At 38.7% G+C, this 22,718-nt stretch overlaps 2 protein-coding genes across 4 annotated transcripts in view; one reads left to right on the top strand and one right to left on the bottom strand.

The window, feature by feature from the left end:
* The window catches only part of MCM9 (minichromosome maintenance 9 homologous recombination repair factor), a 99,413-nt gene that overhangs the window by 22,428 nt on the left and 54,267 nt on the right, over nucleotides 1–22,718 (top strand). For 2 of the 3 annotated variants that reach the window (XM_026504700.4, XM_057311117.1), the window contains exon 7: nucleotides 1,355–1,474. In XM_026504700.4, coding sequence (XP_026360485.2) covers nucleotides 1,355–1,474 — 120 coding nt within the window. Of the gene's footprint in view, nucleotides 1–1,354; nucleotides 1,475–14,290; nucleotides 15,797–22,718 lie in introns of those variants that run through there. The other variant, XM_057311118.1, reaches the window with a different exon arrangement.
* Nucleotides 3,485–16,693, bottom strand: ASF1A (anti-silencing function 1A histone chaperone). The gene is made up of 4 exons (XM_026504703.4): nucleotides 16,581–16,693; nucleotides 10,969–11,084; nucleotides 6,476–6,652; nucleotides 3,485–5,344 (listed from the first exon to the last, which is right to left on the bottom strand). The coding sequence occupies exons 1-4, from the start codon at nucleotides 16,687–16,689 to the stop codon at nucleotides 5,132–5,134; spliced, it is 615 nt and encodes a 204-aa protein (XP_026360488.1). The 5' UTR covers nucleotides 16,690–16,693; the 3' UTR covers nucleotides 3,485–5,131.

The following is a 22,718-nucleotide window of genomic DNA, read 5'->3' on the forward strand; positions in this document are numbered from 1 at the left end:
CTGTTTTTCATTGGATCTCCAGTCTGTCTTCAAGGGAAAAAGATTAGGAATAGTGCTTTTTAAGGTCTCCAAGTCAGCATCTCTCCGTCTGTGACTGTCAGTGTGTTGCTCTCAGACTGCTGCTCTCAGTCATCTGCCTGCTGATTCCCCTTCTGCTGGTAGGTAGCAAAAGTGCCATCTGCCATGAGGTGCTGCTGTAGGTCACACGTTCAAGCAAAGATTACTCTAAGTGTATAATTATGTTCAAATGGCAGAAAGCTCTTTTGTGGCTAACACATTTAACTGACCTGAATCTGGCATAGAGTAGGTTTATTATGGCCCTAATATAGGCCACCCGAGGGTCATAATAACCAAAGACTAAAAGGACATTGTTATAAACAAGGCTGTTAGTAAGATTTCTAAAACCATATGGTACAGTATAGAATAGTAAGTATAATAAAGTTTATGTGTATTGTATGTTTTGATTACCTACTCATTGCAAGGCACCTTGCTAAATCTTGAGCTTAAATAGGAGTTTCCTATTAATGTATTTAGGAAATACTTGAATATTACTGAATAAATTTGATCAGTGAGATAATACATACCACAAGATACTCATGTTCATTTGTTACATTTGAAAATAAGTACTTTAAGGTAGATATTTCATTAAATTACTAAAATTTTCATAAAAAGGTCATTTAACTGTTATCATAAGCGATTTGATACTTATAAAGCACTTATAAAGTCCTGAACACTTACAAATACTTAAATAAAAATGGAATAAAATATTTGTATGGCTTGTATGGAAAGACTTAAGTAGTTTGGTATTTAAAAATAGATTAAGGGGCACCTGGCTGGCTCAGTCAGTTAAGTGTCTGCCTTCAGCTCAGGTCATGATTCCGGGGTCCTGGAATGGAGCCCCGCATTGGGCTCCCTGCTCAGTGTGGAGCCTGCTTCTCCCTCTCTCTCTGCCCCTCCCCCTGCTTGTGTGCTCTCTCTCTCTTTCTCAAATAAATAAATAAAATCTTTAAATAAAATAAGAAATAAAAATAGATTTAAATAAAATCAGAAACTTTATAAGCCAAAAAATTTTTAAATGTTAAACATATGCCTGAACATCTGGAAACAGCACAAAGTCTATTAACTTAGATTTTAAATGTCACATTCAGAAATCACTTAGATTGTTATTTATGGTGATAGTTAGCTTTTCTAAGGCTATCTGGTTAAGCCTGTCCTTAAATGACCTTAAGTATACAGCAAAAGCATAAAATATAAATTGTGTTGGCATTCCAAGTAGACCATTTTCTTCTTGATTAATTACACTTATTCATGGGTCTTTTTATAAAAATTTAAAACTTTATTAACTTTTTTCTAGGTGAATCTCATCTTTTATTGGTTGGGGATCCTGGCACAGGGAAATCTCAGTTCCTCAAGTATGCAGCAAAGATTACACCACGATCTGTGCTCACCACAGGAATTGGATCTACTAGTGCAGGTATTTTACATGATAATTTCAGTTAATTTAACTGTACTACAGATGCTAACAATGTTTTTCTGATGAAAAAGTACCTAACATAGGATAAATTTCAAGCTAATTTTTAAGTTACTGCCAAAAATCAAAGAAAATATGTAGCAGTACTTTTGTAGCTCTAAGAAAATATTTTAAAAGTTCCACTTTCACTTATTTTCCTAAAACTTATCCCATATATCTATTTGCATCTTAGTTTTGAAAGATCCTATTTAATGTGGAAAAAGCATGCACCATCTGGCATTTTATGAGGACCTAGTAAACAGAAAGTTGAGATAAATGGGAAAAAATCTCACTTTACCAAAGTAGATCAATGGCGTTGGGCTTGAGGCTTTTTTGTGCTTAGAGATCTCAGAGGCAATAGTAGCTCCTACTGAAAATTCTTAGGTAGAAAATTGTCTTAATACGTGGAAAGCATACTTTCATTACATGGTAGAGCTTCATTCGTATGTTGTGATGATTCTTCAACAAATACATTTAAAAGCCTTTGCAGACAGAATGTCAGGAGTTGATTATAAAGTAATTTTAGGAAAATTTTTAGAAAACATGTCTTGATTCCATATTACAGTTTTGAATGGGGAAATATTTCTCCTATTCTTCTGTCTGTAATAGGCCTTTGGTTTCACACATTTTACAAATGTTCTTTGCTACTTATTAAGGGAAGCCTGTGCTGAAATTTCTTATGAGAAACTTATAATATAAAATTTCTCATAAAGCAGCAAATGCTGCATTAATGGTCCTATATAAGGAAAGCCCCATTCTAAGGAACTCGGATTTTGAAATATAACCGAATAGTACATTAAGCATTGCTGAGAAGGGATTTGTGAATGCAGAGGCGTAGATAGACAAGGTTCAGCATACTGGAAGGGTAGTAGGCAAGAATATATAAAGAACACTTTATGAGCACTTAAAAATTCTTATGACCCCCTGTTCTAGAGTTCTGTATAAAATGATACCAATAACAAACAAGTAAAATTGTTTGCCAAGAATTATGTGGAATGTTCCTAAGAATTATATGGAGGGCCAAGAAATGAGTCCAGGCTATCTGGTGGGCTACTAGTAATTTCAGAATAGCTGGACAGTTTTCAAGTGAATGGCTGCTGATTCACTACACTAGCACTTTTCCCTCTTTTTTTAATGTCAAGATCATAATCCAAATAGAAGAGACAGGTACAGGGAATATAAATTTTAGAATGATAGAAAAGTTATTGCTAAGTCTCATCTACTTCAAAGGCCAGACTAGCCTTTCTTCAAACTGTGTATCGCAACCCCTTAGAATCATCCGTGCCAGTTCAGGGCGTCAAAACCAGCACTTTAAAAGTGAAATACAATGAAAGATACCAAAATATACTGCACATATTAAAGATGCACTATATGGGTGCATTTTCATGAAAATTAACATAAGTACTTGTGTTACAGGGTCATACTTTTTTCCCCCCTTAAATCAGGGATTACAGTAAAAAGTTTTGAAAATTGCTCCCATAGACTTTCTTGGTAAAATTAGAAACCCCACATCTTAAAACCAAATAAGACCACATGGAAGCCTAAGGTTATAAATGAACAAATGCATGCATGTTCCTCAGATTTCCTGAATGTTTTCTTAGCAACTGATATCCTCACTCCTTCCAGCCTACTTGCTTCTCTCTTCTGTGGCATAGGTAATTGGTTCGAGTTTATCTTTTCATGACAGAGCTATTTACTATGATCAAAAAGGAGAAAAACTGTTCCAAATATTTTAGCTATAATTCAGATAGTGTCTATAAATGAAGCTAAACAGGGAAAATAAAACCCCCGTGCTATAGCTTCTTAGCCCCTAATGTCTGAATTCTAAATCTTATAGAATCATAAAAATTTTAAGAGATGACTTAAAAACTAAGTCTTATCCTTTTGTGAAAATTACCTATCCGTTTACAAATTGATGTAAAAACCTAACCCTGTGTCAGTACAAATCAGTCATTATAATTAGAATAAAAACTCAGCAGTAAATTACTTTATTTGGTAATTTGGCTTATATATGCTTTATTTCTAATAAGCACATATCTTGTTCTTGTTATATTAACCACTGAGCTCTTTGTTGGAAAATTTTACTTTTATTTTCATTTTAATATTTTAACATTTTCCTTTAATTGCAATTAGACAAAAATGAAATTTTCTTCATATAGTTTTAACAGTTGGATGTATTTTATTTTAAAAATCTGTGAACTAGTTAGTGGACAGTATTTTAATAATCTGGTATATTAAATTTTAAAGTTTAACATTTAGCAAAATTTTGCTTCACAAATTCTTTTTTAGAATGACAGGAAATATATACAACTTAGAATCCATATTCAAACAAATGCCCTTTTCCCTTCCTCAAAATAATAGCTTTAAAAAGTGCAGTATAAAAGTTTTAGATATGAAGGCACTGCATAACTGCATCATATGGCTAATGTCTTGCTTAGCAGCAAGAGTAATGAGAATATTCTACACTTAATTTAATGAAGCATAAGAAACTTTGAGGAAGGACCTAGCTCTCATCAAAGAAAAAGAACCTTTTGGCCCACTTAGTTAATGGATTCCTTTCCAAGATTGCTTTTAAAAAACTTATCTGGAAAGACTTATCTAAAATATATCAACCACAAATATGCCTAATCTTATTCTGCATGAGTGTCAAGGGATATGGAGAAGAGTACCACATGTGTGAAAATATATATATTTCCAAAATAGTGACTTATCTATTATGATAAAGCTAAATACACCTTCCCAAATCCACTGTTTTTTTAATAAATGCTGCCAACAACAGATGATCTACCAAGTCAATTTTGAAGAGTTAAGTTCATAGTATTTTTATAAATCTCACGAATAGGTCTAAGTCATTATAATATCCTATTCTTAAACTTAGCAAGTTTATATCTACTCTTGACATGTTGAATTCACTGGCTAAAAATGATGTATGATTCAAAGAGTACTCTTATGTCCTAAACTGTTATAAAACAAAAACCATAGCGAAAGGACCTAAGAACAATTAACCACATTTGTTATCATCTTAGAAACCAAACTGAATGCTGTCTAACCTTCCATGTAATAGCAGCCATGAGAGGCTTCAAGGTGGCCTAGAAAATCAGGTCCTAAAGTTCACGGTAGCATATAGTTGACTTCAAATCCCTTCTTTAAGGACATGACAAAAAAAGAATGGAAATTTGCCCTTTACATTAAACCAAACTATTTATCACAGGAAGAAACATTTTAGTTGAAGTCAGAAGTTTGTTTTTCTGAAGGCCAGTAAAGTAGTGGTCCAAAGATTATTATCCAAAAGGCTAAGACAGCTTTACAACCTGGTCTAATGATTTATATTTTTCTTTATAAGTGCTTTAATTACATATAGAGGAGAAGAAAATAATATATATGTTTTAATCAGATTAGTTTCAGAACAAATAAAATAACACATTAGAGAAAAAAATTACTTAAAAATAGTTGTATTTATATTCCACAATTTGCTCAAATACTGGTTTTCTTATAAACTTTCTACAGGATGTTTTTAAACAAATTCTTCACATTGTGTCTTGACTATGTACTTACGGAATTTCAGGGAAATAGTTCTGTGTGTTTTTATAGCTTAATTTGTACTAAAGGGATGGCAGGTGGTCACATGCAGTCCATATGGGATTCTAACATGACATTTAGTGAGTTTTCTGACGTGGACCATCCCTTTGATGCTGAAGGTAATGCATCTGTTGAAAGAAGTGATTGTAGATTTGGATTACTGCTCTCTGCATCTTCCAGTTTCTCTGTGTTATCTTCCCAATTAATGTGGAATCTTGTGACTCTGGGATTAGATGCCAAAATGTTCCTTTGAAGCTAAAGGAAGAAGGAAATATATAAATAGAAAACATTAAGAAAGTTAGATACCACATACAAATAGGAGCTTAATAAAATGGTTCTTTAAATCAGTACTCCTAAATGGCTAAGTTCATACACAAAGGCATAAAATTAAGTAAAGCACCTTTAACATAACTAATGCACAAGGACTAGGGCTACAGCAAAAAAAATTATTTTAGCCTAATGGAAATAGGATATGGAAAATCTGAGGGAATTCATCCAGATCATTTACTAACCGACAAAATACTAACCCCCTTTATACTTCTGTTTCCTAAAAGGAATCTTTTCTTTTTTGAGGGTGAATTCTTCACAGGACACTTTATCTAACTAGTATGCTTTTTAGATTGATGTGGTGTCTCTTCAGTAATATTTTCAAAGAAAATAAAAATCTCCCCAAATATAACTTCTCATTATTAGTGGTTTCCTACCTTTTAATTATTATGGTTCATTCTCAGAAACAGTATTCTAGTTTTTTGTTTGTTTTTTGCTATACAAGGTGCCATGTAGGTAACTAATACACTGAGTCACTGGAAGGTTCCATACTGGGATTAAATATTCCAGCCTAATTTTCAGAAAGAACATTCCATTCTACTCCCATGTAATTTTTCTTGCATGATCGGGCAGATGGAGTGTTCAATCTCACATTAAGTCACCAGTTACTAAACTGTTACAGGTCCCAGTGAAAAATCATAAAATAGGAAGTATTTCTGAGAATCTGTATTTCTGAAGCACAGGTTTCAACTTCTCACTCAGAAGCTGTTTTCCATATCCAGAAATACTTAAGACCTTTGATTTAACCTCTAAGACATAATCATGTATGGGAAGTGCCATAGGGAAAGTTGTAAACAACTATCTGTTTCTTATAGGAGGCACTTTCAACTTTCTAAACCATCAGAGAATGAAGGTGCCTGACCAACATTAATGACTAATGATTCATCAGGAGGTAGGGTCTGAGGTCAAGTATGGGAACGGAATGGTTAGTTTCCCCAGTTGGCACAAGGACCTCAAATTGATTTTGTCTCCAAACTATTTTCATAATATATTATGAAATGGTACCTACTTAAATAAAGTATAGTAAAAGTAATGAAAAAGGAATAGTCAGAACATTACCTTAGAAAAGTCCGGTTTTACTGGCGGATTTTCCCTTAGTTCTGTCTCAGTATATTCATTATTTACATAATAGCCAACTCTAATAAATTCTTGACCTCGATAGGTGCATGTAATTAGCACAACTGTTACACCTACTGCATCTGCATCTGGAATGAGTCCTGGATTAGGTGCATCAGCCTAGAATAATTTAAAAAGAAAAGAAACACATCACAAAAGGCTATTAACTGCAAGCAAGACTGGAGTTTTGGTTACCTTGAGCACCATCAGTTAAGGGCAGAGCAAGAAAAACTTGGAAATCATACTGGGAAGGCAAATGCTCATTTTTGAGATTGACTTATAGTCAGAAAATAGAGTTCAAAAATTTCTCCACAGTATACCTAATTACTCTGTGCACCTAAAAACGTCACTACTTTTTATAGGAAGGTAAGTCTAGCCAGACTGTGTGATAGTTCATGAGGGATTATACAATGTTCAATTATAAAACCTTTTATAAAATATAGCAAACAATTGAGCCATAATCTAATTGATTCCAGTCATAATTTCCAGTCATAATTTTCAAACCTAAATTAGTAAGTATTCAATGATCTCCACACAGCCTGTTGGCAGCAAACATTTATTATATTAGTTTCTTATACTCAGGACACATATTCTCACACCCACTCTCCCACCCTGCACAGATAGTCTAATAGTAAGTTAATACAAGACTGAAAATGGAATAGAAATAGCTCTACAGCAGATTTTCAAAAATATTAATCGTCTATTGTGAATGACTTTGATAGGCACTAAAATATAGTATACTACTTAAACCACACATACTATGGAAATACAATGAAGGTAAAGATTGGTTTAAGCAGATACACTTAATGACATTGTTTTGAATCAAGCTGCTGAATCTTGAGGAATGCAGAAGGTGAAGCAAGTGAGCTGGAGAAGGCTAACAGCATGAGCAAAGGCTAGGGTCCTCTCCATGGCAGTGCGCGAGGCAGTAAGGAAACTGGTTGCAAGGAGTCATGGGCTGAGGGAGAGTGACAGTATCTGAGTGTGACCTGAGGCAGCCATTCTGAGTGGTGAATGGATGAAGCTCATTCCCAGCAGATTAGCTTACTCTTCTTGCCAGGACACTAAAGAACATCCCTGGGCCTGAGTGAATACTTCAGCCAGTGCCATAGCTTGGGAACACCCCTGGCTGACATTCTCAATCAGGCCGTTATCATCAAAGACTAATGATTATTGTGTACCTACCACATGTAGATGGTACAAAAAGGTACACAATATCCATCTAGTCTAAAACATCAACCTAGGCTAAAAATTTCAGTACCCTTTCTTCCCTACCTCCCATATCCAGCCAGTCTCAACATTTCTCATCTCTGAAGACTCAGCTCATGTCTTCTTCTCTTATCTGGAATACTGCTGAAACTTTCTAACTAGGATCCCACAGCTCGCTTGCTATTTGCACCACTGCCAACGTTAGCTGGGCAAAGATCCATTCCTATTCCTTCACCAGTTTTTAAAAACTCCAGATGATTACTCCATTTCTTAGATGAAAATCTGTTCTTTAATTTCATTTATAAGGCCCTTCACAATTTGTCTTCAACCATTCACATTCCTTTTAATTCTACACCTCTTAGTCTTATTCTAGGATTAGAGTTCTTTAAAATGTAGTGGTAATCTTTCATGCCTCTGTGCCTTGCATATACCATTCTCTTGGCCTGTATCGTTCTTCCCTAACATCCTAAAAAATTCATATTTCTAAATTTGCATGAAATGTATCCTTAGTGAAGCCCTTTCTTTTTTAAGTAGACTCCATGCCCAGTGTGGAGCCTAACATGGGGCTTGAACTCAAAACCCTGAGATCAAGACCTGAGCTGAGATCAAGAGTTGGACACTAAACCAACTGAGCCATAGAGGTGACTCCAGTGAACCCCTTTCTGATTCAGAAGGTAGAATTAATAATACTGTTTTTGCACTTAAAATTACTTGACACCCATCCTCTACTAATATATGTCCAATAATATAAATAAATATGTTTACCCTTCAGTCTTTGCTGGGATTCTAAGCTTTTTCCTGGACAGAAGTTCTGTCCATTTCATCTTTATAATCTCATGTCTGGCACAGCTCTGGGCACACAGTACATCTGTAGTATTTTGAAATTCATTCATAACTCAATTCCTGACATGAAATAATTTGAGTAATCGGAGAGAGATCAACAGGAAGACTGAGGGCCTGAGAGTATGCTGTTTGTCTTATAGATCCTGTGCAACCCCTCCCCCCAGAGGGGTCAGGTTACTTCCAGGTTATCCAAAGAGATTCTAATGTTCTGGAAATGAGTGGAGAACTGGAAACAGAGGTAGTTCAGTACTGCTGTGGAAACCTTGCCCCCATAGTGCTTCCCATCCTCTCAGTAAATTGGTTCTATCCATGTTTGTGTTTTAAAATTTGTTTGCCAAAGGATTCAACTTGAGCAAATTCACATTCAAGTAGAAAAACTCATAGGCCTCTCATATCACTTCGGATGAAGTGATAGGTAGAGATTTTTAACTTCAACCGGCAGTACTAGGCAGATGTCTGGACATCTTCCTGCTAGCCTTTGACACACTCAGGAGAAAGGCGTGCTTATTCATGGCAGACCAAGAAAATACTATGGCAGTTTGTTTAAAGCACAAAACAAAAACTGTATTTTAGTCCCTTTTTGTTGATAATGGTGAATTTTGTAAAATGTACAGGGTGACCATCTGATTTAAATCGCATGGTGCTTTCTCTGTCCTTTTTGGCAACATGAACACTGATACCAAGGTAAAACTACTGGAAAATCACTGGAGGGAAATATTTTTGAATAAATTATTCACTCTAAGCCAAAAGCTTAAGAGTGTTCTTAACAACGTAAACACACAGAAAAGACATTTTAAGGATTTGTTTCAAAGTCAAAGGATTTATTTGTGGGTTTTATAGTAGCATAAAAAGGTGTATCACTACATGTCAATCCATGTTTCTTACCACATCGTGAATTATCATCAGTGAAGTATGGGTTTTCCAAACTTGTGGGTCAAAGCAAATACTGTTTTGTAATAATTTCAAGAACGTAAGGGAATAAAAATTTAGTTCTAATTATAGAAGTAGGGCACTATTTGTCAGTGATGACACTTAACTGCTTTATTCCTCATTTAATCCTCATAACATTCTGATGAGGTATTATCCACATTTTATAGATGACTAGAGTGACTAAGGGAGGCTAGGGAGCCTGTCTAACGTCACATGTGTCTAATAAGCAACAGAGCCAGGATGTGAATGAAGCAGGTCTTTAACTGCAGTGCTTTCCTCTACACATTCTCTGGTACCCACATCTTTCACCAAGGTTATGCACTCACACAACTCATGTTAATAGCACTTTTAATGAGTAGATTTGAACTAATATATTTGAGCTTTTCTTAACCATTTGTTTAAACATAGTAAATTGTCGGTTTTTAATAAAAAGCACTAAGACTAGGAGACCAGGATTCCGAAATCTGTGTTTAGGAGAGGGGATGGATGGGTAGCAGCTCTAGAGATACCATATGTTTATAATTCCTGGCCCATATCTGATGGGATTAGCTGACCAACAGTATTCATTTAAATTGGTCCCATCTGTGAAATGAGAAAAAAAGGAAGTCGGGGATAGAAGAGGTAATTTTCTTTCCTGATGAAGTCTTTTCAGTAGGTTCTACTCAACTAGACTCTGTTGTATAGAAATACTTGTAACAAAATTAATTGTTTTGTTTTGTTTTAAACCTATGGATACTCTTTGGGCTACTTATAAATATCTCCCTATAATAAGCATGGATAATTGAGAAGTGACTGAATAGCTTTATAAAACAATTTAACATGGATTAAAAGAAGTAACACTTTGAATACAGAAGACAGTGTCTAAAGCCTTGGCACAGACCCAAATACTGTCAGTGATATCCAAGAACATAATTTGTATTAGAATTTCCCCTAACAAATAATAGAGCAGTAGATTTGTAACAGTAATCCTCTATAGTATGTGTAGATTAGATGCTTTAGTAAACCACTGGACCTTAGTTCCAATTATTCAAGTTTATGCAATAGATCTCTATCTAGCAGCATACTTATTAACCTAGCTCAATTACTGATTATGCTGAAATAAAGTTGTGTGATCATTACTCCTAATGGCTGAAACGATAAACTGAAGATGCCTATTACTAACTATACCAGTTAGTAGTATACACTGACTCCCTGTATTGGGCTGCTGGACAGCCACCCTGAAAGTCTGATACTATAGGACTATTCACAGGAAGAGCCCCAAATTAACCACCATGTGTGCCATGACACTGTAAGCTTTACTGCATGCTGTGCAAACTCTGGAGTAAACATCACGTTAACCTTTCACAGCATACAGCAGAAGCAGAGTGATTTAACCCAAAAGGAAATGGATAAGGACCATGAGATAATAGTTTAGAAATATATTTGGCATACATATTTACCAAGAATAATCTTACCTGAAATACAAACATATGCCTTCCTGCGGGAACAGGGCCCACTAAAACAGAGTCTAAAACTTGGTCGTATTCTTCACTTTCTGCAGAGCCCACATAGATAATTTTCCATTCCAAGTCTAGGGTTAAAAACCAAAACATTATTTCATATTCAATAATTACATTATGAGATGATCTCAAAAACCCTTTTAATGTCCACTTAAGCCATGTAGTGGCTGCTAAAATTGGCTTCTCATGGCAGAAGATCCAGAAAGGCATTGAATTGCTCCTTATAAAATTCTTACATTTCTTACCGGAGTTTCTCAAAATGTTCGTTTGTGAAACACTAGTCCCTGGGCAGGGCTCCTCACAAACAAAACAACATGGCCAAAAACTTGGGAAATGCTACAACCTTGTCTTGAGGATACATAAAGCACACTGGCAGAGTAAGTGTTCTGAGACTTCTTCAGTAAAGAACACCAGTAACATTAATCCAGCATTTCCTAAGTTTGTTCACTGTGAAATCCCTCCCCTTTTTACATGTCATCTTTTAACAAGCTACTAGCACACTTTGGAAGGGCTGCCCCATATTATGATCAAGATTATCAGAGGGCTCCAAAGTGGGGAAAATCATTATTAGCAAACTTCCCTTGTGGCTCACAAATAAGGGGCTTCAGCTCATCAACTGTCAAAGGGACCACAGTCAGGTTTTTTCCTCATGACACCTCTTCATGTCGTAGGTGAGGAAACCAAGGATCCTTATAACCGCTTGATACAGGAGTATAGGTGGTGGGAACAGGCATGAGGAGGAATAAGATACACTAAAGTGCAACCCAAGACATTCTATGCAATTTAATTGTTATATGTAATTCAGCTTTCATTAAGCACCTTTTACAGAGCGCTCTGCTACAAGAGCCCAGAGATGAGTAAAACGACTGCTCTTTCAAAGGAGCCACCACCAATTTAGTAGGGGGAGGAAGACAACTGCAAATACAGATCACCTCTGAGACCTTCTGGTCCTCCTGAGGTGTTTAGGACTGTGCAGCCTGCCTCTTGGATTCACTACACCAGGGCTACGGCTGCACTCCCAGAGGGTTGTTTCTAAGTCATGCGTTGAGAATCTACTTAGTGCTACCATCGTATTCCCATTTCTATGTGATTGCGTAGATATTTTTGTTCCCTAAATAGATAAGAAATAGTATAGGTACTACTTATTCATTCTGTATGATAAACTGCAATTTACTGAAAAGCTTTAGATTTATTCTCTAAGTCAGCAGTCATTTTCTGAGGACCTATTATGTATTTATTTCATGGCTCTGTCCTAGACCACTTATATTTCCATCTTCTAGCACATTTCCAGATGCAAGTTCCCTGCATCTGTCATCTCACGAGATCATCTATTTGTTGATGAAGATTAAAAGAGGAAAGGAGCAATACTGAATATCTAGTTAGAAGGAATAGCAAGTATCTAGAAGTAGGGCATGCTTAGCTTGCGCAAGAAAAAGCAAGGAGGCCAGGGCTGGTGCAAATTGAATAAAGGGGAAAAGAACTGACCATTAGATTGGGTGTGAGGGGCATGGCCAGATTATGCAAAGTTTTAAAGACCATCATTAAAGACTTCTGACTTTTATACTGAGTGGCATGTGAAGCCATTGGGAGGGTTCTGATTGGGAGGGTAACATCCAAATTGCATTTTAGAAGGATCTTTTTGGATCCTGTGTTCAGTATGGACTGTAAGACGATGAGGGGAAAAACAGGTGGATATTTTAAGGCATGAGGCAAGAACTGATGGTAGCTTGGACCACATGTAGCCATGGGGATGAGAAGCAGTCACACTCTGGATAAATCTTGAAGATAAAGGCAGCAAGAGTCACCTTTTTTGCAAGGGGTAGGGGATTAGTTTTGGACATATTAAGTTTGAGATATCTACTAGATAAATATCAATGACATAGGAAACCCAAAAGCTAAGTGGAGAAACTTTAGACAGGAGTGTAAAACCTACTAAACTAGCCAGGTGAGGGTAAGTCTGGTAATTGTCACGTGGACTTTTCACATTTTGTTCATTTCTTATGTATTTATTTGTACCAATACATATAGTGCTCTTGGCCTCCTAATTGGTATAAGGTAAGGTGGCATTTGTGGTCTGGCGTAGGAACATAGTCAGGAGTTATAAACTTATACCTACTTTGTGCTGGGCATTGGTCTTGCCAATATCACACCTGTTACTTAAATCTCAACAGCTTTACCATACGGATTTAATTATACTATTATGCAAACAAGAAAGCTGAGGCTCCAAGAGGCTAAGTAATCTACCCTAATTCACAGAGCTAGCAAACCAAAGAATCGGAACCCAAGCTATGTTTCTGCAACTCCAAAGCCTGGGCTCTTTCCAAAACCGAAACTAGGAAGGTAATTCTTCCGTTTCTGGCTCTCAAATGAATAGTGGAATAAAGGAACTTAATGGAGGGGGGGTGGAGGGAGATTGGTGAGGACAGAGGCCATGGAAAGATAATCTACCCTTAAGGAGCACAGGCTGTAACTCAGTGAACACCTGTACCTTAATTTTTATGCTAATGGGATCCTTGCTGTAGCTACTGAGTTTAAAATGCTCAGTAACTTATTGATAATTAGCATCAGTTGTCTTATTCTTAGTATTTTTTTTTTAACGCCGCTTTCATTCCCCTGTCCTCTGTATTCGAAGGAGGACGCGATAGAATCAGATGCACAGGTTCTCTGTTGGAGTTTATTCATTTATTTAAAAACTTAACTAATTGTTTCATTTAATCATGGTAACCCCAGTCTGCAAGTATCTGCATTTATGGTCAGGAGTGAGGGAAGTCACCAAAGGAATTTTAAACTAATTACCCTACTTGGGAAGATCTGTGATTAGTGTGTAAAATATGTAATCTTTGGGATTTAGAACAAGCCTGAAGTTTAAAAGCAGAATCACCATGTTCAATTCTGGTACACTGTAAAGGTTCAACTGACAGTAGCTTGTAATTATTGATATTGACCAACTTAAAAAAAAAATGGCTCCATTCTGTTAGAGAAACAAAGAATCAGCCGTCTACAGAGGGCATAAGATTAGCAGGTAGGTAGGTCAATCAAAACTTGTACAAGCTTGGGAACCATCAGATCAAACACATCCTGGTCTCCTGTCAAGTATGAAAAATGGTGGCCAACCTGTGGCTTGGGATTTAAGACAAAATTATGAAGTGAAAATTTCTCTTCAGAATATTCTGTAGTTTCATTTTAAGAATAGATTTTTTAAAAGAACTGTAATATAAAAGTATGGAACTTATAAGAAGCTTTTGCTAAATAAACTCAATTTCCTTAATCCACATAGCCTCTAGATGGAGTATACAAGCATGGCACCTTTTTGAAAGATTCCTTTGCAGCTTCAGTATGACTCAGCTTAAACTCTTTTGAAAAATGCTAAATGACCAGTATAAGTGCCCTAGGAAGAGGTGTACAAGTGGAAGTAAGTGTATTGTTGATACTGGTATCATAAAAACTCTGACGTGATTCAGGTGAGTTCTGAATAGATGCCAGTTAAAAATGGAACATAATTCTGCTTCCGTGAATGGTGGGTTTCAGCAATCCAATGTCAAAGCCCTGTAACATCCTGAATCATCTATCATCCTTGTCCAAAACTGGCTCTTAAAATGGAAGGCCTCACTTGAGAAATACCTATAATTTGAAGAACTTCTAAAGCTTAAGACATACAGTACTTTGGAATGGACTAATCAATGGTTTCTCTTGCATTTGCCCATTTTTATATGCAATTGGCAATAAAAAGGAAAACTTACTGTTGGGTATGAAAAATTGGCCTGGTAGCTGAAATGATTATAGTAGTACTCTGGGAAAGTAATCAAATGGTTTCAGAGTAATAAGAAAAATCCTCTTTAATTTTATTATCAGTGGCCTATTAGAAATTAGTTTAATAAATGGTCTTTCAAAATGTGAACTACATATTTTATATATATATGTGTGTGTATATATATATATACACGTATGTATATATGCATGCATATATGCTTTACGAATGCATTAATACTTATTGGAAGAGTGTAGATTAAAGTGTTAATTATAATTAACAGGAGATGGTGGAAGGCATTTGAGTACAGAGGACTATTTATATATGTACGTACAACTTTTAAAAAGTTTATTCCAGTGAGCATGTATCGCTTTTATAATTTGAAAACTTTAACATCCTACATAAAATACGTTTTGTGGAGATTAAAAACTAATTTTTAAGTGAAATGCTTTATATACCATGATTAGCATAATTTTAAGTGCATTTTTTGTTAAATATACTTGTAAGTTCAAATACGTATGTCGCCTATTAAATTGTAAAATTACCATTGATGAAGTTAAATTTTTTCTCCTCAAATTTTGAAAGGGAAGCACTGGATTATTTTAATAAAATCTAACAGCAAAGATAAAAACCTTGGTAAGTTTAAGCTTTCTAAATATGTATTAATGTACATAATAAAAATACCTTTGGAGACCTTAAAACAAACTTAGAAAAAATTGCAGTGATTTTTGCATTGCTATCAGGACTTTACCTTTTATTTCCTAGCCCACTTTTATGTATTATGCTGTGGGTGTTTGGATGTGGAGTTATTTTAATTAGATTTCAACACGTTCCTGAAGTAAAGTCTTTTCTCAGACTACTGAGAAGCCAGTGATTAAGTCCTGGAAATTATTTCAGTGTTTTACTTATTTCTGCTCTTGGGTTAAATGTAACTTTCTAGCCTAGCAGTATTTTTCTTCCTGAGAGAGAGGACAGAAGGTTTCCGTCATTACGGAACAGGAGTCCACGCCAGTCGGGGCGAGCCTGCGCGCCAGCATCCCCGGGCGCCCCGAGCATCCCGGGCGCCGACCCGGGAATGCCGCGGGGGAGCACCCGCCGTCCCCGGGGAGCGCCGGCGCCCGGCCCGCGGCGCCGAGGGGCCGAGCCTGCGCCCGCCTCCCCCGCTGGTTGGTCCAGGGAGCCAGAAATCCGCGCGAGGACAGCCTAGCTCTCCTCCCCAGAGCGGCCGGGCACGGCCACCCCAGAGAGTAGGGCAACTCCAGTGTAAGCTCTAAAAATGGATTTGCCTCTCGCTCGGGGGCAGGAAGGTGGGCAGGCGGGGCGCCGTGTTCGTCACCCGCGGAGAGGAGGCGTCGTGACGCCGGGGTCGGTGGCCCAATTCTCTACTCTTGGTAAGATGGCTCCGCTGCTAACTCGCCGGCGCGACCACACACATGCCTCTCCCTTCCCAGCCTCTGTGCCGGGGTCGCGGAGGCCGTTCGCGGCGCAGGGCCAGCCCGGCGCGACCCCCGGCCGGCGCCGCGGGCGCGAGTGCGGGTCTCGCGAACCGCCCGCCCGCCAGACAAAGCTGACAACATGGCTACCTCCGCTCGAACAAGTTCCTCGCAAGTTGAGCCACGGCAAGCGCCCCGGCTGCGGCCGAACGCCGCGCGCGCCTCGGCGGCCGTCGTCCATCAACTTCAAGTTTCCCTCCGCAGAGCCGAGCCCGCCGCCCGTCCGGCGCCGAGCACCGGCCGCCCGCGCGAGGCCGGGCCCGGGAAACTTTCAACGTCTGCAGCCCGCAACTGACAGCCCGGCGGCGGGCGGGCGCCCGACTCACCTTCAGACAGGTCCTCGATGCACTCGAAGGTGATCTCGAACTGGAACGGGTTGTAGAAAGGAGAGGGGTTATCCAGCACCACTACATTGTTCACCTGAACCTTTGCCATATTTTGAAAAAAACACAAACAATGGGAACGGGGGCTTGTTGCGGCACAATAAAGTCCAGCGCGCGGCCGCTCGGGAGAGCGCAGACCCCCGCCCCGGCGCCTGCCCGACGTCGTGCAGCGGCGACTTGAGAAACTTTTTTTTCCTCTTTTTATTTACACGGGAGCACTCCACAGTGTTTTGCAGCTTTCCTATTTCACTAAACTACAGCCCATTCTGCTCTGATAACTAGCAGCGTTGCCCGCGATTGGCTGCACCCGAGCTCTGACCCTCCTCCTCCAGCGAGGGCCTCGGCGGCGAGCAAGATGGGCTCCCGCTCCCGGAATGGACTCGGAAACTTTAACTGCGGCTCCACCTGCTGGTGTGGATTAGGACAAAGGCGGAGAACAAAGTGAGTGGAATACGGGCTGGGAGGCCCGCGCGGAGGCCGCCGGCGGCGGCGGGGGGGGGGAAGGGCGGCGCAGGCCCCGCCCCCGGCCCGGCGGCTCCCGCGCCTCACGTCGGGCGTGGCCGCGGCGGGGCGGGGCGGGGTCGGAGGAGGCGTGGCCGCGGCGGGGAGGCGTGCTCGCGGCCGGCGAGGCGGCGGGAGGGCGCGATTCTGGGCGACGCCCGCCTCTCCGGTTTTTGCTTCGTGTGGTTTCTGCTTGGGCTTTTTTTTTTTTCTTTTTTTTTTCTTTTAACGCTCTTTTTACATTAGTCCAACGGCTGTGCCGTCTCTCTACTGAATTTAGCAGCTGTGATTCGGCTGTCTACGCTGGGTTAGGTTCAACTGTCTACGTACAGGGTAACATTTTGGGGTAGAGAGAAGGGTTGGTTGCAGTGGAAATAAATTGTATGTTATAGACCTCATGCCCGCTCGAAAGGAGCAAAGCCATTTTGGAAGTCTAGTTTTTGGTCAATATCTGCGTTCGGGCACTACGGCGCCGTTAGTTAGACAAAATGAAAGGTGAATAGAGGCTTTTCCACGCATACTTTGCTTGGAAAATCTGAATAGGTAATATTTGGGCTGTACCTGGGTCTCGCGTTCTAATTTGGAAAGCCCTAGAATAAGAAAAAGATTTCTAGAGATGTGATCAGTTACACCCCAGGTTTCTGCCGTTTGGCGAGCATAACAGGAACATAAAAAGAGAAAATGGAAGTGTCAGGAAACCAAAGGGCAAAAAATATGGTAAGAAAGGGAAAGGAAGAGTAAAGAACACAGCAGCATACCAGGACATGTGATTTTCAAAAAATTTATGACCTAAACTGTTAGTAAATAAATATTTGTGGCACCACAAACAAGTTTTGAGGAGTCTTTGCTTGATTCATCTGCATTCATGTCGATTCATTTATGCTGTTTGGCTACCATTGTGGGGAAAGGGAGAGGTTTTAACACATTTGTGGGGTTGTTGAGCCATTTTTGTTTACCTAGTAAGAGTGCTATAAAGCTTTCATTTATTACCTGCTGTTCATAAACCGTTTTTTTTCCTTTGGTGTTTTGAGTGAAACCACTGAGCTTGGTTAATTAAATTCAGAGAAAATATTATTTCTTAAGTATTATCTGTGCTGAAAGAGTTGTTTCTTAGTATAGTGCCCAGGGTTTTGAGTTGTCATTCTTTGGACATTGTTCATACTTAAGTAGGTTGCTATTAATGTGGCTTTTTTATCTGCTGGTCTTTTGAAAGTTAATATGGCATAGATAATACCAGGCCTCCCCAAATTTAGGAAAACTACTTAGAGCGGGGGTTCTCATTTTTTTGGCAGTGGATGAAACAGTAAACTAGGACCTACCAGAAAAGGTTTCCTCAAGTCCAGTTGTTTATGTGTATTAGACTGAATCTTAGTGTGGTGATAGATGCAGATTACTGTGACTGATAAACTGTATTCTCTTCTCACTCGTAGTAGTGCTGGTCCTAACACTAGCCAAGATAAAGTGTTAATTGCTACCTGCTACATGTATCATTAAGATACACTAGATATGTAAGATAAATGGCCATTTGAAGATTAAAACAGGACTCCCTTGAGAATGGTGCATATAGTTTTCTGATTATTGGAGACACTCTTAAAAGGATATTCTAATTCAGTTGCTTTATAAAAATGACATTATGGGGCGCCTGGGTGGTGCAGTCATTAAGCGTCTGCCTTCGGCTCAGGGCATGATCCCAGCGTTCTGGGATCAAGCCCCACATCAGGCTCTTCCGCTGGGAGCCTGCTTCTTCCTCTCCCATTCCCCCTGCTTGTGTTCCCTCTCTCGCTGGCTGTCTCTATCTCTGTCAAATAAGTAAATAAAATCTTAAAAAAAAAAATGACATTATAAGCTTGGTAAAATAAATTGTATTTTGCAGTCTGACATAGGTATGTCATAATAAGGTACATGTTCCGTAAAACTTGATGCATCAAGAACTGAAAAGATCTACCTGGATACCACCAATTTGGCTTATTTTCTTTAAAACCTTTTGTTTAACATGTCATATACAGCAGTATTTAAGGGAAAACTGACCCTCCTTAATAGTCCACTGGAAGCCACAAGTACTGGCTCCAGCCTCTCATGTTTCCTGTCCTAACTCTTTATTATTGCTCCTCAAAAACATTAAAGAGCCTTGAGCACTTTCTCCAATAGTTTCTTTCTTCACTGTTGTCAATACTTTACAAGAAAGGTCAAAGGGATTCCCAGATGTGCCATCGCATATTTCAAAGTGAGCTGGTGTCTCATAGAGGGGAAAAAATTGTAAAAGCATCACTCTGGTTTCAGAGACAATCTATAAGATCTCTTGCTGGACAACTTTTTGGTGACTCTCAAACAGCTAACCATATTGTAACAGATGGGGAACCATGAGTGACTTCATTTATTAAGTACCCAAGGGGACCCATGTGATGCTTAGAGGGCTGCATAGAATACAATCTCCAAAATTGCTTCTCGCTGTGCAGATTACATGGGGGAAGGATGGCTGAAAGAGATCATTTGGGTTCAAAGATGAGCAAAGCCTAAACTAGTGCCTCTCAGACAGAGATAAATGAACCTAGTAAACTATTGTTATAGGCTGAATTGTGTCCCCCCACCCCATTCATTTTGTTGAAGCCCTAATTCTCCAGTACTTTAGAATGTGACCGTATTTGGTGATAAGGCCTTTAAAGAAGTGGTTAAGTTAAAATGAGTTCCTTAAACTGGGTCCTAATCCAATCTAACTGGTGTCCCTATGTGAGGAGGGAATATGGACATAAAAAGAGACACCAAGGGTAGCATACACAGAGAAAAGACCATGCAAGGTCACAACCAGAAAGCAGCTATTTGCAAGAAACTAACCCTGCTGACACCTTAATCTTGTACTTCTAGCCTCCAAAACTGTGAGAAAATACGTTTATATTGTTTAAGCTACCCAGGCTGGTATTTTGTTATAGAGGCCCTAGCAAAAGAATACAGCTATAATTATTTTCCCTCACAGTTAGGCTTATTTGGTAATCTAAGTGTATTTAATCCAGTTATTTGTCTGTTATCAAGTGCTTTCTGTGATGTGAAATGAGGTGGTCATTTAGCCATGCCAGTAGGTTGTGGCAGGGTGTGAAGTGGTGTGCAGTAGCTATTTAGAGAAAGTACCTACTGGTGTTGCCTACAACTTGAAATCTGAAGGGACAAGACGCAGCTTGCTTCCTTGCTCCAAAGCTCCTCTGCAGAGGGCTTCTAAGAATCTTAAACTTGAAGTTAAATTGAGGTCACACACAAAACAAGATGAAAGAGTGAATTAAAATGAACTAGAATTAAATTGAATTAAATTAAAATACATTGAATTAAAATGTATTATAACCAAGATTTGAATCAAGTCTCAGCTCCTGCCTGCTGCAGAAGTTATCATAGGAATGGGAATGCTAACCTCTTTTTTTTTTTTTTTCAAATCCTGAATTTCCACCTGGGGTAATTATAGTAGCCCTATGTGTAATTCTCTTTAAAGAGACATTTGCATTATTGTCCTCATCTTTTAAAAAAATTCTCTTGTAAGGCTTGTTGTAGTATCTTTAGTTAAAGGGTTCCCAATTATTTATCAGTTATAGGATGTCAAAATTGAATTATAGTTTTCATCCTTTTTTAAAAGATTTTATTTATTTATTTGTCAGAGAGAGAGAGCACAAGAAAGGGGAGCAGCAGGCAGAGGGAGAAGCAGGCTCCCTGCTGAGCAAGGAGCCTGATGTGGGACTTAATCCCAGGTCCCTGGGATCATGACCTGAGCTGAAGGCAGACGCTTAACCACCCAGCCAGGCATCCCTTAATGATAGTTTTAAATAAGATTTTCTATATAAATGTAGAATGTCAAGATTTGCTGGAGTTTACATTTCTAAAAGGAATAAATCCTACAATAATGATTTTAATAACTCATTATATAGAGAGAGCATTTATTATGTGAAATTGTACTAGGCTTTGTGGAATATTCAAAGACAGAACATACATAGACCTTATTGGGAAAATAACTATATAATCAAGTAGGTATGGTGCAGAATAGAATGTGTTAGATGCAACTTTAACCACTTGTTAAAGTTCTGTGGGAGGCAAAATAGGGTATCACAATAAAGGCTATGTGTGTATGTGTGTGCATGTGTGTATAGTTTATGCACATATATGGTATATATGCATATATATGGTATTATGCTTTCTTTATCATTTGTAAAGAACTTTTAAATAACCTGCTTTTAAGCCTCGAAACATCCTGTATGGTAGGAGGGTAAGGTGTTATCATTCCCACATTACAAATGAAGACACTGGCGCTCAGAAACCCGTTCCTTTCATTGCTGACCTAGTGCTTCTCTACTCCCTCTCCTCTGTCAGATATTTAAAGTGGTCTTTATGTATAGGAAAAGCAATTGGTATCATTTCCTGGAAGAATCCACAGGCTGGCAGACATGGGAGTAATGTCTTGATTAATGAACTCTTGAGGAACACAGCTCTATGAATGAGGTTAGCGCAGGTATATACTGGGAGTGAGAGGAGGCTCAGCCAAGGCAAAGCTATGGGAGTCTTCCCCTTGAGGCACTACAGAGGTCACGCCCCCTGCTGCAGAAGGGATGTCTGGGGGAGGATGGAGCTATGCATCCTAGAATGCCTTGCTGTACTTTTTAAGAGGTTTCCATACTGTTACATAAAGTATGACTCCCTCCCCCATTCTGTGTTCCACCTCATTAATAACATTTTCACTGTTTTGTGTTTATCGCTACCCATCATTAGGTTACAAATTTGTCAAAGATACAAACTGTCTGATCCCTTATCCATGACTGGACTCCACTCTAGAACACCCTTTGGATAGCCGTCAGTGACATCAGTCAGCTTTCTGAAGCAACATAATTATGTTTGTTGTTGACAGTTTGTTGAAGTTAGTATCATTATAGTGTTTCTCACCAGAAGAATATGAATGGAAATGCTTAATAATTATTTTCTATTTCTATCTAGTTTTTTACCATGTGTTCTTACCCCTCTAAATAAATGAAGCTCCTTCTAAATTCATCTTCCTCTTGAACTCAGTCTCTACTCATCCATCTTCCTTCATGTTTTACATTCAGTCCTTTTCTCTTTAACCCTCCACCTCTGTCTTCATCAGATGCTCTCTTTTCCCAATATCAGGAGAAATGTTGGTAAGTAAAGAAGGGACTCAAATCTTTAAAGCCTCTCTAGGCTAGAGCATTGCTCGCACAAAGCCACTGCTAAGCATAGCAGCGTTTCTAGTTGGTTACTATAGAGACCATCAGCATTAGATGGAGCCTCGCTTGACGGAAGCTAGGCAAGGAGGCTTCGTGAGATTGGAGGCCTTATATGCAGGGTCATGTGGAAAAGGCCAAAAACTGGAAAGGATAGGAAGGGGAAAGTTTTCACAAATGAGCTAATAGGTAACTAATTAATAGATTTTAGGTTGGTACAATCTGTGCCTGCCAAAGCCTTGAATCCAGTGTATAAAGAATCTACTTCTAAGGAACCCAGTATGATTACACAGTAATTTTTTTTTAATAACAGCTATGCTGCTATGAACATTTGTGTACAAATTATTGTGCAGGACCTGTGTTTCTTTTCCTT

Source organism: Ursus arctos, unplaced genomic scaffold (assembly GCF_023065955.2).
Source record: "Ursus arctos isolate Adak ecotype North America unplaced genomic scaffold, UrsArc2.0 scaffold_13, whole genome shotgun sequence".
Lineage (NCBI taxonomy): Eukaryota > Metazoa > Chordata > Mammalia > Carnivora > Ursidae > Ursus > Ursus arctos.